We start from the raw sequence: 18,948 nt of genomic DNA, 5'->3' as shown, positions 1-18,948 counted from the left end.
GTTACCAGGTGCATTCGTAGCAGGGGAAACCACCACCTTCAGGCCAACTGATTCGCATAAAAAATAAAGAAGCAACATCAGAGTGGATGCTCTGCATTATTCATCCAAACAATGCCCCCACCTGTGTAAAAAAAAAAGGCAGTGGTATTGGTCTGGTTAATTTATGAACATTTAATTTGTTGTTACCAGGTCCATCCCTAGCAGGGGAAACCACCACCTTCAGAGGTTTTAGGGACGGGCTTGCTCTAATGCCCAGTCGTCAAATTTGAATCAACATCCAATTTCGGTATGATAATATCTCGGGGTTTCATGTTCCTCGAGCTGGTTTCTGTAGCTGGGGATCCGACCACCAAGATCCCTGCCTTTGGCTACTGCCCAGCTCACAGAGGCCCCTCCCACAAGTTGTGAGGCCATGGGAATGGTGACCAAAGTTGCCTTTTCAGGCTGTGTCTGGCTGGGCCCCCTACGTTCTGACTTGCATTCAAGCATGAGAAATTGTAAACCGATTTTTATGGACTCATCATAAGGGGACTATGAGCCATGTTTTGTCTGGTCCATCACCTGAAGCCTGTTTGCCATGGGTGACCCTGCCAGATGCATGAAGCCTCAGATAACTTTTCTCTTAGACTCATTCTGACCCACAAAGACCTCCACTAGGTTAAGATGATGGCAGACGAAGGGGTACAATGTAAATTTGAATTGGCAGGCTAAAGCTATCACACTCAACATGTATTTTAATAATTTTAGCCCTTTTATCGTTTTTCTTCTCATTTTTTTTTTTATTGTAATTAAGACTGAGAAATCGTTATTTTGTATATGTATATTCTGGAATGACCTCCCACTGAACATTCGGCAAGCCTCCTTGCTGCACATCTTTAAAACCCACCTCAAAACTCATTCGTATTCGTTGGCATTTGACTCAGTATGACCCAAATTATGATCTTAGTTATACTGTTTGGTGCTCTCTACCGTCTTTTACTGATTTGTTGCTTTACTGTTGTATATGTTCGTGCTCCATGTACAGCACTTTGTGTGCAGCGATGGCTGTTCGAAAGTGCTCTATAAATACAGTTGAGTTGAGTTGTATATGGTCCTGATCGCCTTGTTGATAATAATAGTAATTGGATTTAGATTGGATTGTAATTGAAAGTCCCATTTCAAGCATTCATTTATTAAGGGATGTAAATGAAACAACCCTATGTGTTGTGGCTTGTATATTTTAGCATTGTCGAAAAAAAAAACATCCAGCCACAAACAGCCCCCCCCCCACCCCCACTCCAGACTGCTCAGGAGCTTTTCCCTCCACAGAGTGAAAAGACAATTTCCCTTGGTGGATTAATGAAATGAGACAAACAGGCATAGATAAGACTTTTTTAAAAGACATGTTTATGCAGTTACTGACCCTCTTGAAGTCTTTATTCTTTTGGCCAAATGGGATGAAGTGATTGATAGTAAAGTCTTCAAGGTTTCATGTGTCTGGCTCTAGTTCTTTTTTTTCTCAAAAGAGAGAATTCCAGCCAGAGTGCTTGCAACGCAGGATGTGTTTTCCATATGGATATACATGGGCATTGGAGAGTTTTTGGTGTGTGAGGTAATTAATTGCACTGTACAGGACAGTACACCAAACAGTTTTCTGAGAGATTATATAAAGTATGCGCAATCATTCGTTGAAATGTGTTATACTAGAAGAAAATGTTATCAGCCTTTATAGTCCACAATTTGATCATTGGCTTTTGTTAAGGAGTGGACAATTGCTTTGAGTGTACAGTTGACAACAGGGGTGTCCCAGTGAGATCGAAAAAGCAATCAATCACCAAACCAATCGCATGGATTAGCTTTGCAGTGTTTAAATTTTAGAGCTCCTCAATCACGTTGATTCTAATAATCAATTAATCTCTCAATAATTCTTTTAATTTAATGATGAATCACATTTTTTAAAAATTGATCCAGATATACAGTACATCCCTTCATTATACACAAACAGGACATTGTTTCAAATTAACATTGCAGAAAATGCATATGATTCTGTTACTGATTTGGCCTGTAACGTGCAGTGTTCGGGAAAGGGGGAGTGGATGCCACATTGCGCCAGACTAAAGTCTTGTTGGTTGCCGGCTGCAAAATATGTGCTGTGGATGATCCTTTTTTGTGATTAGTATTTAAAAGGCATTGGTCCACGTATGCCAACCACATACATTTCCATGGAAATCGGACAATTACAATCTGTGGGCGACCGATTGGAGCACCACTATTTTACAGTACATTGATGACATCGCCGTGACAGATGCGTGTGTCATGTGATGGCCACACTAACTTTACCAAGATGCTGATCTCAAAGTACACCACTGAAGTCAACACAACTTAAAAAAAAACAAAACAAAACAATAAAAACACAATAAAAATTCTATCCACTTACTTTAACAACACATGATATATGGAAATTAATCTCGATATTCCGCAAACTTTAATTTGCACGTTTTGATAAGGGCTGTATCATATCTACTCTTCATTGAAGCTGCTCAATACTGATGGCTGAGATTTAAAAGTAACAAAGAAATGTTGAGGCTCTTTTGCAGATGTGCATCCTCCGCTGTTGTGTAGTAAAATAGTCCGCTGGCTGAGGGTTGTTGCATTTGCTTAGTGTCATCTGTGATGAGTTGAACACATTTTCTTGCATAGGTGGAGACACTTTCCACAGAAAACACAACTCTGTATTTAATAGTCACATAAGTATGGAAATAAACATGCCTGATAATTTCCTCTGCGCATTACAGTTGTGATGTCCAGGCTGGTCCGCCATGATATGGACCATTATCCATGATCTGGGATCATCATGCTGATGCTATTGGTTATGTTTAGACTCGAAACTGTGCTCACCGTTAGTGGAAACGGTTGTCTCTTTGTGCCCTCCGATTGATTGGTGACCAATCTCGGCTGTACCCTGCCTCACACCCAACGTAAGCTCCACCGCACCCACTACCCGACTGAGGATAGTGGTTGGAAAAAGGCTTTTGATTCTGTTATTTTTACATTAATCTACTTGTCATGACGTCTGGCTGAATATCTGATCGTTGCTGTTTTGGAGACACACATTTCATGCATATTCGTCCTTCGAAGGGATGATGCACAAGGAGAGCATTTGTTTAGAATTCTTTGTCTCTGTGACATGTCTGGCTGTCTTGTCCTATTTATTTATTTAGCATGACATATCTTTGACTCTCTGCATCTGTCAGTGGTGGGTGGTGCATTTGGGACCTGAGCCTGTCAGGGCGACTGAGGTGACCTTTTGCACATCTTAATACCTCCACTATTACATTGCAAAATAATGTCTAATTCAAAAAAGTTATTTGAGTATTTGCGGCACCATGCCGAGGTGGCAATAAGGATTCTCTCACCTGCTTGGCGCTTCTCGACATGGGCACCTTCACAGTGGTTTTGAGAGTGATTGCCCAACCACTCTCAAGACCAGAGCCCAAGCTATGTCGAAGCTAGTCTGACTTTGTCTAGTCAGAACTTCTTGACCTTGCACACCAGTTCAAGGTCCTTCCCTGCCAGAGAGGTAACATCCCATGTCCAGAGAGCCAGCTTTTATAGCCGAAGATTGGACCGTCAAGGGCCCTGTCTTCGGCCTCGGCCCAGTTTACGTTGCACCCGACCCCTATGATCACTCTCACAGGTGGTGAGCCCATGAGAAGGGGGAACCACAATGTCCTTTCGGGCTGAGCCTGTTCGGGCCCCACTCGCCCTGTGACTGCAGTGTGTGAGCAGCAGATCCGTGGTCTGGCTGCTCAGATCACACGCTCTCATCCCCACGTTCGTTGTGCAATACGGTGTTACGGTGCAATACTTTTGACGTGCAATACTGTTTTCACTGTGCAATACTGTCTTTACTGTGTCCTTACTGTGCAATACTGCTCGATGTGCAATACTGTTTTGTTGCTGGAACCACCACCTCAAGACCTCAAGTGCTAAGCCTACAGCCCTACTCTCATCTATGTTTTTCCTTTGCTCTGACTTTCTCTAAAATAAGCCGTTCTCGTATAACTCGAACTGCCCCACGGGGATAAGTTTTAAGTTTTCTGAATCCGAATCTGAGTGCAGGCCCATCCCCCAAATGCTTGTCTTTTAGCCTCACCTTCAGGCCTAGCTCCAGAAGGCGGCCCCGATGACCCGTGTCTTGGCAAAGAACTATATAAGAAACTATAATCTCATAACACAGGAAAGGTGTATTTGTCTGTTGTATTGTCTGTACTGTATACAGGCACTGATCACAAAATTAAGTCCACCAATATTCACTTATGTATTTGGTTCCATGAATAGCGTTAAAATAGTGTGCCGGTAAATATATTTGAGTATATTTCAGTGCGGTTGTACACAAATACGAGCTACAACCTCAATATTCAACTATTAAGTGAAACCCCCTCTGACAGTGTCAATTCAAACTGAACATGATTATTATTAGAAAGGCAGACCATTTTGATGCTGTTATGTGACTACCCAAAAACCAAATTAGTCACTGAGATTGCAATAACAGGGCTCTCTCCATCCGTCCATCTTCTTATCCATTTATCCTCACAAGGATCGCAGGGCATGCTTGAGCCTGTCCCAGCTGTCTTCGGACAGTAGGCGGGGGACAACCTGAATTGATTATCAGCGAGTCGCAGGGCACACAGAGAAAAACAACCATCCGCACTCACACTCACAGCTAGGGACAATTCAGAGTGTTCCATTAACCTGCCATGCATGTTTTTGGAATGTGGGAGAAACCCTATACAGGCAGGGGAAGAACATGCAAACTCAGGAAGGCCTGAGGCAGAATCGAACCCAAAGCCTCTGCACTGTGAGGTTGACGCGCTAACCAGGCCTCTCCAGGGCTCTGTCTGATGATAGACTTAATCCAGCATGTAGTCATTGTATTCTGTTGGTGTGTCTTTGGTTGTTTCAATAAATATTTGTGCATATATGTGCAATTAATGAAGGTAGACTTGCAGAGCTGATGGTAAAAACGCAGCTGTTAACAGAAACAAAAGTACCCTTCCTCCTCTTTCCGTGTACCAAGAAAGCAAACATTTCCAGGTAGACACACGGGGTACTCATTAGGCAATCACTCTGTCACACACACACACACACACACACACACACACACACACACACACACACACGCACACACACACACACACACACACACACACACACACACACACACACACACACACAGGGAAAAGCTGGTTTTAAAAATGACATCTCTAGATTAAATGCAAATTAAACCGATCAAGAAATGTAAATTTAAACAATTTTATATTTTTAATATTCACGTTGTCCCATAATTACCATTTTAGTTTTGATTTAAAAGTCAGAAAATGTTGCTGCTTTACTTGGAGAGCTGATGTTTCACCCTTCACTCTTCAGACAGGACTGTTCAAATTGTCAAATGAAGAGTTCTTCATCCAGCCTCTGGAAAAGCCGCATGATGAGCCCTCGGCACTTCAGGCCCATGCCATCTTTAAACGCCACGCTTCCGTCCCATCATCCTGGAGTCCACTTTTAAAGTCCATTTCAGGGAAAAAAGCAGTTAATGGTTCCTGTGGAGTCAAAGGTAAGTGTCCTTTTTACATTGCACATGCATAACTGCAAAGGACAGCACTCATTTTTACAGCACTTGAAATGCGGCAACACAGTTGGATCAGTAGGTTAACACGTTGGTGTCATTCCAAATGCAGGATTGTTAAGTCTATTTTACAGCAAGATTTCAGCAAAAAAATCACACGGTGTTTTGCCTATACATTTTTTTTTTTTTTTTACTGTTACCATTACTTTCATACTGCATTAGGGTAGATACTAGTAGGCTGTACAAGCGTGCATATGTTACTAGAGAGTGTGTAGCAATTTAAGTCATCTCTCACATTTGCTATCAAGATTCCCATCACAGTTTGGAAGCGATTGAGAGAAAGCGGGAATACTGGGCGCAGCGCCAGGACAGAAAAAAGAGAAGGATCCATCGGCGCTCCATCAGCAAAGAGAAGTGGGTGGAAACACTGGTGGTGGCTGACCCGAAAATGGTGGAATACCATGGCAGCAAAGGTGTCGAAAGCTACATTCTTGCTGTGATGAACATTGTAAGTATGGAATCAAAATGTAATCAAAAATGTTAGTTTTGTGTTTCTAACATCAGTTAAGTTGCATCCATCAACATTCGACCAAGGTTTTCATGTTCAGCATCACACGGAAGCTTGAGTCTATCACCTGCTGACTTAGGATGAGAGGTGGTCTTGTCACTTGTCAATCACAAGGCTGAGATAAACTTATTAAAATGCAGCTTGCAAGTGAGAGTCAGCATGACTTGGAACTGTTGTAAGCAGCTAATTGCCTGAATGAATGTGCAGACTCTTGACATTCATGCAAGACAGACGTTTGTCGCCACAGGTGAGCCAGCGTATGTTAGCGCTCTGCCCATAAGGAAAAGGAATAATTTTGCATTTGTATTTAAATGTCATATGTGCATCTTAATCATCTTTGGCCCCTTGTGCAACGGTGTTGCGTCAAGCAAACATAGCTACACAATATTAAATCAAAATCAACTCAGATTTTTTTTCTTGTAGCACTTTTCAGACATTATAAATATGGAAAGCGTACAAAGCCAGTCCAAACTCGATTCGGAAAGTGATGTTTTAAGCTTATCTGAGGGGATCCAGGTGTATGAAAAGTTGGAGGAAGAGAAGGTTGTTAGCAAGATGTATATTAGACCATACACGTACGAGCCAGGTGCTCAGGATGCGGAAAATCTGCCTGAACGGCTGTACATGGACTGGAGACGAAATACATCGGGATTGAAAGAATATATCGGCCGCAGTTATGAGCCTAGCTTTATTGTTTGCAATTTGATACTGTGCCGTACTGTAAATTGCACGCGATGGGGTAGCTTACTTGGTCCATGGATTCCTGCTGGTGCTGAGCGCATACGTTATAGCATGTTGATGTCCTACATTGTCATTGCTAAGGTAGTTTTGTTGCATTGTCGGCGACTCTACACATTATAACGGCAGCATTGTTAGTTGCAAACCATTACATTTGATTCCAATCATGCACTCATACAGTTCGTCTCTGGAACAAATGGGCCACTCTTAACAAAGCATGTATTGTTGGAAAAGGGAATTCAACCATGCCTGAGACATAGTGTTGTGCCATCACTATCAACAAGTGATACCAGGTTTCATTCAAATTAAAATTGACTTGGTTCAACCCACTGGGCATGGGACGACGCCGATGCAGCTCGCAACGTCTTCGCAAAGGGCCCCTGATGGTGTCATAAAGGGAATGTTTTTAAAATTGTTGCCGCTTAAATGATTAATGGTGTAGAAAAGGCATTTTGGGATTGTTTTTGCTGTGAAACGTGGGTAATTCTTATCTGTTTTGACTGCATTGTTGTCAGCTTTGAGTTGTGCAATTATCTCTTGGTGAACTGTCAGCTTGTATTTTCTACATCTCCTTTTTGCACTCCTGCAATTTTCCATGATTATTATTATTTTTATTTGGGATTTAGTCATTTGCCCGCGTTGGTGCCGGTTTTGCTTTTGTTAAAATTGGAGCCAACAGGTCTACTGAATGCAGGTAGAATATCAACAAGGGTGTGTTTTTAATTTTTTTATTAGCAAGTGTGTGTTTTGTAAAATCACAATAAAATGTGCCGCCGCTTTTGAATTCAGGTAGTTTTCTTACCGTTCCCACCAGAGCCTTCTGAGGGTTCAAACTGGCGATGTTAATAAAAACCTACAGTCGTAGTCAGACAGAGACAGCTCAACAGCAGAGGGCGCACCAGACGATTGGCCGCAGGTCATAACGAGTTCCACAGCGCACCCTCTGTTTTTGGTAGCCTGTGTGACAAGCTGTTCATGTAGCATAGCAGTTCTAAAAACTCTCTGAGCATTTTGTCAGACGTGTTAATATACCGATTAAGGTAACCATTATTAAAAGCTTATTGCAGATGGTATGTATGATGTAGGATTCAGAAAATCCGCTGATAAGAGATGGAATGATTGAGTGATCTGTGAGACAGAGGATTGGCGACCTGCTAAAAATAAAGGCATAGCATTCAAAAGATGTGGAACTGTTAAAATAAACCACATTTGAGTTTGCCGTTTCCTGAATCAATATCATAAAAGCAATATGGTAGCATTTACGCTGAAGCTGTATAAATACACACATATCCATGTAAAAAGTAATGCTTTGTGATCGATATGGATTTATCACTGTCTTCATTATTGAGATCCTGGGGTACTAGTAACTGCAATGCAGCTTCCTGTTTCTAATACTTTATGTTCATCGCCTTTGGGTATATGAAAGGCACAAGACATTGGAAACAGTTCTCAATCTGATGTCGTGCTTTTCACAAGTTCTTATGAACTAATTGTTAAATCATTACCTCCCAAAGAGAGTGGAACTAAAAACTAAAATAAAAATCGATGTTCAGTAAGTAATCAAAGTTTTAGCTACTTGAGTGTTTAGTTAGATCTGCCGTTGTTCCTTCCTCACACTCGCTAGCCTTTTATAGTCACAGTAATTACTACCTCCATGTTTGGAGTTCAGTAAACTGACGTAAATTACAGATGAACACCGAAATGATTTTGCCAAATACAGGACTGCATGTCTGCTCTGACCGCAGCTAATTAAACTACTGTCAGAAGTCCGAATGTCAGGGAAGGAAAGAGAGTACGCTGACTGAGAAGCTGCTGGTTTTTACAATAATAGATTGAGGAAGCTGTCATTATCCCACATATCCTCTGATGCTTTGAACCGCCAAGCTGCGAATGGTTTGCATTTATAAAAACAATCATGCACAGCGTCCAGACTCCCCACCTTTGTCCCTGTCCTTTCAATAAGTAATGACTTCCTCAGTGAGCAGATGTTCAATTGTCTACCTACTGACACTGTGTTGAGGTTGTCGGCTTCAGACGTTTGTTGTGTTCCTGCAGCTCAGCTGTACGCTGTGAGTCATTACACACATGCACGGGACACTAAAGCTCTACTGTAAAACGTAAATGGAGGCCAGACCAGAAGCCAATGAATAGAAGAATTATGCTGGTTGAATTCAAAGGGCACATTTAAACCTCAGGATGTCATGCAGATGGAGAGCATGTGGCCCAGAGGCTGACAAAGCTGGAATTCTTATTTGTTTTGTAGAGGGTACGAAAGAAAAGAAAACAATACTGATTGTAACAATGGGAAAACTGTACTGATTATTACAGTGGGGTGGGAGTAGCCGTGAACGGGAGCCGCATAGCTCTGCACGAACAAATTGCTGAGTAAGCATCTGTTCTACAGTACTTTAAATTCAGATCTGATCCATATATCCATTCAACAATCTTGTGTGGAGAACAGTCATTAAGGTGTGTGTTCTCCTGTGGCCCTGATGTGCAAATTCAAAACCAAACAATTACACAACCCCTCACGGCCCAAAAACTGTTTTTTTTTTTTTGGGGGGGGGGGGGTTCTTTTTTCTTTTTTTCTGATTACCTTATTTTCCGCACTAAAAGGCACACTGGATTATTAGCCACACCTTCAATTAATGGGCTATTTTCTCATTTTTTCATATATTGGATGCACTGTATTATATGGCGCAATCTACAATGCATCCACAAGATGGCGCTACAAGCTAGTCGAGAGACTTTCATGACCGCTTCCAAAAAACGTCAATTTATGTTTACTTCAATGAAAATTGAAAATAATGCGTCAAAACAGAAAAGCAAGCGAGGAAATCACAAAATAAATTCTTTAGCCCCTCTACAGAATTTATTTTGACATTTCCTTGAGCGATCAGATGTCAGTAAAATGTAGGAGATTGGACTGTCTCAGAAGTGTTTGTTATTTATTCCTTTGTTGTGTACTGTATTCACAAACGAGGAAATCACACGTTGAATATTCAAATCATATATTTGAGTTGTATTGCAGAAGAAACATTTTCAGAATCGGAGGAGTGACCCTCAAGATATGTTTGAACATGGTACGCCATAATCATTTCCATCTTTTTAGAAGGCTTCACTCGGAGCAAGTTTCAAGGCCATCATAGCAGTCTTTACTTCAACTCGTAAGTGTAGTTCGGCAAATAAGACATTGCGGAGTTTGAGTTTCCAGAATGCAAACCACTTCATATTCCTTCACTGCTGAAGGATTTTTGTTGTATGTCATACTGACCTTGCTTGATTGTTATGCCTTCCTATACAGTGCACCAGCCTTGAACCTTTCTGCTTTTCAGACCAATGTGGTTTTTAGCTTTGATTTCGCCAGCCTTATTTTTATATGGTAAACAGTACTTATTCGAAAAAAGTGTAAAAGGCAGGTGCAAGGAGGACAACTTCCAATAATTCTATTAAAGCTATATCCAATATTTATACTAATGTTATTCATACTCTATGTTATACCTACATATTCCAGTTTTGGGGCACCGTTAGTTTTGTTTTGTTTTGTGTCGGTTTCTTCAACATTTCTTTGTTTTGTTTTACGGGGGTTGGGGGCTACAACGGTATTGCATTTTGTTCTTTTTTGCATTTGTCTCTCCCACCACATTTGCGGAATAAACTTTTCAGTTTCTTCTTATGAGGAGAATATGAAAATACAAAATGCAAATATAGCTCAGCGTCAATTTTTTTTATACGCTGCATACATTGGCTGCGCGCTGAGAGAGTGAGAACAGTGTGCAATTGCCTCAAGCCAATGCTGTGGTACGAGGAAAAAATCGGCGTGAACTTTGTTTTCAGGTTCAACTTGTTTTCCATGTTGTTGCTATTGGTTTACATGCAGACTGAAGTTAACATGCCGCCTCACAATAAATGCAGAAGTGCTGTGCTCGTGGAGTATATTGTCAGACGTTTTTGGCAAAAGTGAATGACAGATAACTCCAAATGTCGGCTTGAAGAGTGACAGTCACGCTACAGATATTTTGAATGGAAATTCTAACTATTCATGTATGTATTGAGCATAAACAAACAAAAAAAAAGTCAACCGATTAAGATTCCAGATGGAAGAATCCCAAATGTAATTACGACTCATCGGAGAGATGATCTTTGTATCTCTAATGTTAATTCTGATTGTCAAACTTGGCAGGTAAATGTTAAATCCGCTTCCCGTACATGTTTCAGGCACTTCTATGCACAATCCATGTGAACTGGGCCACTTGAATATCAAAAATACACAAATAATAAATGCATGAGCCACCTACATTAGAGAGACGAACATAATTTTCCAAACAATAAATGACTTGGGGGTGAGGCGGGCTGCTCTACAGGCGTTATGTATTTTAGGCATGGGACAAATCAATGCCCACATGTGTTGACCCAACCAAAACACACCGTGAAGGATTTTTTTTTTTAATTTGGACAAACCTGCCGTGCAAGAAACATCCAGCCTGTCACGCACATTTAAATTGTCATAACAGCATGAAATAATCCCATTTTAAATAAGGATCAATTCCTCCCTAAGAAGGCATTCATGATGGCATATGCATGCAGACGGGGATTTAAAAGTCAGTTGAACACTGAAATTGAACACACACACTTTCAGTGCCATCCAAATATGATCAGGATTTTTACATTGTTTTGAAATCCCTCAAACAAACTGGAGCCTCACACATGATTTTCTATTCATTTTCATTCAGGATTATTTTGCATGTTTAATCTTGAATAAAACTAATTGAGTAATATTGATGACAATTCGATTTTCTGTATTCCGTCCGTCCCAATGTTCCACGAAATGTGAAAATATTTACTGCTATTTCTAATGTCTCTTTGCGTATTTATTTTTTGTGATCCAGGTAGCAGGTCTTTTTCAAGATCCGAGTATTGGAAACGCCATCAACATTGTTATGGTTCGACTTATCTTATTGGAGCAAGATGAGGTAAAATACTTTGTCCTTATTTTGGTTTTATTGCAATGCAAAAGCCAATTCCACAGACTGCTAATGCCCCTGCTCATTTGAGCGACCTTGATTCGAGGCTGCCTCAATGTGAAAAACAAATGACATTTATTCTTTGCTTTTTTTAATACCTAACACAGCAGGTAAAATGATTGGCTTCCCACAGCTTTGTGATCAAAGCCAGTCATCAAAAAGGTGTTTTAGGATTAAAGCGATTTACACCGGAGGCCCAAGTAGCCATTTCCAATTTAATGGCAATGATGTTTTGACCCTCCGTTTGCAAGTGACCCATCCAGTGGAGCTGTGTTTCCATTCATTGAACACAAAACACCGCAAGACAGCAATGACGTGACGAAACAATACTTCAAAATATATGAGTGACCTGTAATTGGTTGGCAACCATTTGAGGATGTAGCCCACCTACTGCCCAAAGGGAAAACACCGGTAAAACAAACACACTCCCTGTTTTAAAACTACAAAAAAAAGCAATCCGAATTATCAATAGATCTAAATATACGGAACCCACTAATCCACTATTTATCAAATTAAACACGATGAAATTTCATGACCTGGTTGAGTTCAAAATCGCCCAGTTAATGTACAAAGCACACAATAACCTCCTTTGTCAAAACATCCAGAAGCTTTACGAAATTCGGGAACGTTTCTATAATTTAACATACAAAACACAAAAAATCCCAAACGAGAACAAACATCAAGCAAAGGAGTATATCTGTAATCAGTGTTACTCTGTGAAATAAGTTTGAAACTGAAAATGAGTGACTCGCTTGCTGAATTAAAAAACAAGTTCAAGAGAAGAGTACAAAAAAACGACGTAAATCAGAATGAAGCTGATAAATGTGATACATTTATTAAATATAGCAATACATCATCAGAATTACATTGATAAATGTATTAAATGTAGTAATGAAATGCAATGCCCATTATGAATACAAGAAAATCGACATATAAATGTGCTAGGATGTATATGTAAATACAGTACAAACCGAATGTTGTAAAAATAGATAAGTATAGCACACATAAATGTAAAAGCATTTGTTGATGTGCAGACTTTTTTCCTTTTCTTTTCTGATTGAAAGATGATCAATGTACTATATATATTATTAAATAAGGGGTACGACGAGAGGTTTTTTTTTACTTCTTCTTACTCTTTTTAACATAATTTGTGCTGTATGATGACTGTTTTCTTTTCCTTTCTTAAAATATTTCTTGTACTATATATTTTTATACGTTCAATAAACAAACAAACTAAATAATACAAAGAATAAATAGTGGTGAGTGGCAATTCATAGCCACAGACATTCCTCAATGGGCTGTGACTTGAGAGGAGGATGAAGTCATTATTTCTGCTTTAGTGACTCATGACCATAGCTGTGGGTGGTCACAGATTGACCGCTAAATCCAGAGCTTTACCTTTTGGCTCAGCTGGAAAATAAGGCTAGACCATCCTGCCTCACCATCTCCCACTCAAGTCTTTCCTCACTCGTTAACGAGAGCCTGAGATTCTTAAATTCTCTCCCTCGCAGCGGCTCCTCTTGTTGTATGTTGTCTATTTAAGAGGGAGGAATTTTCATCTGTGCTGTATACAGCATATTTGACAATAAAGTTTTACTTGGCTTGACTTGAAATAGGATCCCCTCCTTGACCCAAAGAGGGCTCTCCACCCTTTTCCAATTGAGAAACATTTCCTCAGATTGGAGGTGCCGATCCCCAGACTAACCGCTTCCCATTCACCCGCGAACCACTCCGGCGAGATTTGGATATCGCTGCGTGATGAAGCCAACAGAACCAGATTGTCTGCAAAAAGCAGAGCAAAGCCAGTATGGTATAGTAGTAGTTTGTACTCTTTCTGATAACAATTCTGCCCAGGTCCATTTTGACTTTGGACAAAAGGTGCGGAACACCTTCACATGGCTGTCAGCCAATTAGACAAAAAGCCACACAAGCACATTCACATGCTAACCTTATACCTTAAAGGGTAAAACTCCACACAGGGAGGCCGGAGCTGGAATTGAACCCGGTACCTCTGCACTGTGAGGCCGCTGTCTGTGTTTAATTGTTTGTATTAATTTAAGCTGAGCTTCGAATAGCTTGCGGGATGGATCTGTATTGCAAGCAACAAATGTTGAAATGCAATGTTAGCTTTTTTACAATTGCTCAAATGCTTTTATTGGGAGGACCTGTAGAAGAAAACATCAAACAATCATTTTGTACATTGCTATATCACAAAAGTTCAGTATTGCAGTGAGCTGTTTATTTTGATTGCATGACGTCAACAATTTCTATTGAGATCACCATTTTAATATTAATATCTCAGTCGACACATCTGTGCTTTTTGTGTTGATAGTTTTGAACGATTACCCAAAAAGAATTCTTTTATCTACTCATAGCAGCATGGATTCAGCTATAAAAGCTAAGGTACTTCATCTTCGAGATGTTATGAGAGCCTGTTTGCATGTTCGGGACAGGGATTCAAACATTATGGTCTAATGTGGCTGAAACTAACACAATTAGTGCATCTTGTCATAAAACGTTTTGTTTTGTCTGCGGTGACCAACTAGAGATTTTGCTCAATTATGGCACATTTCTTTCGGAGCTTTGACCTTTTTCCAAAGTTATATGTTGTAGTGCATCTTAAGTTGTGACATTTGCTCTACAGGTCGACTTAAAGATTACTCACCATGCCGACAATAGCTTGAGTAGCTTTTGCAAGTGGCAGAAACGACTCAACATGAAGGGAGACGATCATCCTCTGCACCACGATGTCGCCGTTCTCCTCACCAGGTAAATATCAGCTTTGCTCAATAAGAGGGTGAACTTTTTCACTGGCAGGGTAATGACCAGAAGCATGTTTTGTGCAATAGGATGCCCTTGTCGAAGCAGAGATGATAGTGAAAAGTTACACAGTAAAGAGTGTAAGAGGGGGTGGGTATTAGACGATGCTGTTGGAGCTGATGGATGAAAGGGGCGATAACACTCAAGCACTTTGTTAAAGGTCGAAGTTGTTGTCCATTTGAAGTATTTCATTCAGGCAGTCACTACTCTTCTCGCCACAAATCTCCTCCTTGTGTTACTTTTTTAGTGGGACCATGTGTCCGCCAATTTTTTTCCCTCCCTTTTAGTGCTTTTGCCACTTCATTGCTAGCCTCTCCCCATCCATCTATCCATCCAACCATTTTCTAATCTGCTTATACTCAAGAGGGTCGCGGGTGTGCTGGAGGCCACAGGCAGTAGGTGTGGTACACCCTGAATTGGTTGCCAGCCAATCACAAGGCACACAGAGACAAACATTCACACCTAGGTACAATTTGGAGTGTTCCATTTACCTAACAAACATGTTTTTGAAATGAGGGAGGAAACTGGAGTACCCGGAGAAAAGCCACACAGGCACCTGGAGAACATGCAAACACAACATAGAAAGACCGCAGCCAGAATATATATGAATATGTTTTGGCACTAAATTACAGTGTTTTTGCAAACATAGTTTTACGTTTTGGCATTGAATGAATTAACTGATGAAAAATAGATTTTCTGCTTCCAACATGCTGCTGATGGTTTGGAGGTTTTTTTTTTCAAGAGAAGGGCTCACTAGTTAATACAAGCTCAGCGAGCATTATAATGGCCCAGTGGAAGGTTAAATATTGAATTATGAGTTTGTTTTTGCTTCCTTGTTGGTCGTCAAACATGTTGATGTGACTTGCTTGGTCTGTGGCGCAGGAAAGGTCGCCGGGTACCGATGATCTATAGAATGTGAGAGTTTTTAGTGATGGACCTCCAAACATTTTCAGTCACAAGCACAGTGGCCTCATTAAATTATGCTTATTGGAATACATATCTTCTACAAATTGTATCATGTTAGACGGAACGTGCGCAAGTCTAACTGGCGATGACGCATAGACTATGGAAAATATTTTCATAATTGAAATGCATTTTATTTTTCAAATGGATCTTCATGAACAAATCTCAGAAAAAAACTTAATGTTCAGTGATTAACAGCCAACCTCAGAAGTTAGTGAGTCACACCTCTTTGGTGGTTGTGCACACAAATGCCAGGCTCCGCACAGTGGGTGTATTGAAAGCTATAGCTGAAAGGTGTGCCACCCAGGCATGTAAAAAAAGATTCATACAACACGAGAAATTGGCTCTTACTGACTAGAAAAATGAGGGCAGCCATACCCACAAAAAACAAAACAAACAGGTGGCTGCAAACAAGCATTGCCAGAATGGAAGCTTCAAATAGAGTTCCATGGGCAAGCAGGAATTCTTTTTTTTTTTCCAATTATGTGACTTTGGCCAAATGGTTCAAAGCCCCTGCAATGAACGAGCACTGCATAAATGTTTGTAACCCTTTTTTTTTCAATTAATGATGAACGTTTCTTCTCCATTCACATCTTCCATCCATCCATACATTCGTTTTTAAATCCGCTTTATCCTCACATGGGTGACGGGGGGGCGTGCTGGAGCTTATCCCAGCTGTCTTCGGGCAGTAGGCGGAGGACAACCTGAACTGGCCAATCACAGTCATTCACATCGTGATTCTTTCATTTATGTCACATTGTGATGGTGGATGTAGGAACTGTGTCCAAATACGTGTGGACACAACTGTCTATTTTCTTTCTGTTTTCTTCACACACCTTTTAACAGTGTGATTCCAGACAGACAGTATGAGAAACAAATTTACGCACATCGCTGATGTCTGGCAGGATCCTTGTGCACACAGATGAGTTTTCAGGCGACCCCAGAAAAGAGCACATTTGTTCAACCATAAAAATTGTGTCGTCACTTTAGATTGTTCAACGAGTTGTTCAAAATATGTGTGGACTGACCAGTATTAGAAATTTGTGAAAAAAATGTGAACTAAACCAAATGTTGACAAATGAGATAACAAGCATTTTGTAGATTTTTTCAAACACTTTTGAGCATAACTTTTATATTGTTCTTAAATGATAAATGAACCCTCTTGATTAAATTTGACTGTCTATAGAATCACATATTGTTTGTTTCATTTCAAATCACCCTTGCTGCTGATTAAAAGTTGCCTGGCCACAAAAAATAATTGTGTTAGAGATATTGCCAGTAAATGTGTTTTAATACAGTACTCTCAATGGAGGAAGTGAGGAGTGTTTGTACATACTAAATAGGTATGAATGGCACTGGTTGTTCAAATTGATTTTCCTTTTGGACATCTGAGATTGCATCCTCTATTTCCACAGGAAGGACATCTGTGCATCCATCAACATGCCGTGTGAAACGCTGGGTTTGTCCCATGTGGTCGGGATGTGTCAATCACATCGCAGCTGCAGTATTAGCGAGGACACCGGCCTGCCGCTAGCCTTCACTGTTGCACATGAGCTGGGTCACAAGTAAGCTTCCAAGACGCACATGTTACACACTGTTTTTATTTAGGTTTTATTTACACCGGTGCACTTAAAGTATAGTTTCGGATAGAGGTGTGCAAAGATCTTTGGAAAGGGCAGTTGCTTATCGAATTTGGATAGGGGGCACATGGTACACTTAAAAAAAAAAACGTTATTATTGCGAGTTTGTAGCTCTCTACAGTTGGTTAAATAAATTGAAAGCTTCTCTTAAGGAAGTGGTAAGGTAGAAGGCAGGTTTTAGGACCGTAAACTGGGAGATATTAGTGAAATAAAATTTTCTTTTTGAGGTGAGCAAGCTACAAAGACATTCAGGAAAACGAACAAATGTATAAATAGGGCTGCACGAGATTGGGAAAAACATGCGATATGCAATCTCGCTGTTTAATATTGCAGTATCGATATGATTGAGATATTTATCTTGTACCTAAGAAATGACATTCCGATCGTCTCATGAAATATATATTTTTTTCATGCTTTAAAATTAGCAGGCTCAATGTATTGTTACCTAATTAATTGTAATTTTTATATTCTTAAAGTTATTTTGTGCTTAGAGACTGTTCACCTATTGAATGGTGATGTGCACATTCTGCATGTGTTAAATGCACAACGTGACCTTGTGGTAAAAGAGTGCAGTCCTCGATCTGTCTGCCTGCAGTCCAGACCAGTGGCACATTATGAAGTGTACAATACGACAACGGAAACCCGTGACTGTCAAAAACTGATGGGAATGAATTCCACCTACAAAACTTGAGCATTTTGTGCCCTCGGTTTCCAGACGTTTATTGAATGGTGTTAAAAAAAAACATTGATATGACACATTGGTAAACATGACCCTGTCCTAGATTTTCTGGAACGTGTTGCAGCCAAATTTTCAAAGTTCATGATTATTTGCTAAAAACAAGAAAGTTGATCATTTTGAACATATACTGTTGTTGTAGTTGTATTCACGAATGTAGAGGATTTGCAAATCATTGTATTGTGTTTGTATTCATGTTGATTTAACACAATGCAATTGGGTTTGTATTTTCTGCACACGTGATGCCTATTTCAAGGCAACAAATGACCATTTTGTGTGTGGTGTGATATCGAAATTGTAGTCACTAAAAAAAACAAAACAAATCAATGTATCATAGATGGTTGTGGATCAACTTTTTCCATTTCTTTCAATGAAATACACTATTGAGAAAATACTGTGTGAAAAAGAGGTCCACAACACTATCCATCCAAGACATATGATTGCTTCTCGCCCCTCAGTAACTCTCATAATATTTTTGTTCATACAGTGCAACGTCAGACAGTTGACATGCAAGTGCCTCAATAGTGCAAATAAAATAATGGAAAATCACATCACTCCTAATCTTGGCTGAATTGATTGAACTAATTCACTGCCTTTGACGAATATATTTGTCAAACCAAAAAGTCGCCAAAGCATTTTTTTTTTAACCGAGATGAGCGGTTCAAACCCTGGGCCGTCTCGACTGTGATTTTCAAGGTTGGCAGCCTTTTCACCATTGAATGGCAGCAGTGCGATGGATGGGTGCACGTGAAGAACAAAAAGAAGCAGCATGTCGGGGGATGGGTTTAAGTGAAGGAGGGGGACATACTCCAGAATGGAGATTTACAGATGGCTGATGCCCAAGCAGAGTA

The 18,948-nt window shown here is 40.2% G+C and overlaps 1 protein-coding gene across 1 annotated transcript in view; it reads left to right on the top strand.

Moving 5' to 3' along the window:
• Positions 1-18,948, top strand: part of LOC127599236 (A disintegrin and metalloproteinase with thrombospondin motifs 7) — a 76,617-nt gene that overhangs the window by 8,205 nt on the left and 49,464 nt on the right. The window contains exons 3-7 of the mRNA XM_052063007.1: positions 5,410-5,596; positions 5,917-6,116; positions 11,804-11,887; positions 14,583-14,707; positions 17,137-17,286. Of these exons, the coding sequence (XP_051918967.1) occupies positions 5,410-5,596; positions 5,917-6,116; positions 11,804-11,887; positions 14,583-14,707; positions 17,137-17,286 (746 nt within the window). The remainder of the gene's footprint in view (positions 1-5,409; positions 5,597-5,916; positions 6,117-11,803; positions 11,888-14,582; positions 14,708-17,136; positions 17,287-18,948) is intronic.

The sequence above is a fragment of the Hippocampus zosterae genome, chromosome 4 (genome assembly GCF_025434085.1).
Source record: "Hippocampus zosterae strain Florida chromosome 4, ASM2543408v3, whole genome shotgun sequence".
Taxonomy (NCBI): Eukaryota; Metazoa; Chordata; class Actinopteri; order Syngnathiformes; family Syngnathidae; genus Hippocampus; species Hippocampus zosterae.
Note: the sequence above shows the minus strand (reverse complement) of the source record. Positions and strands in the feature narration are given on the sequence as shown.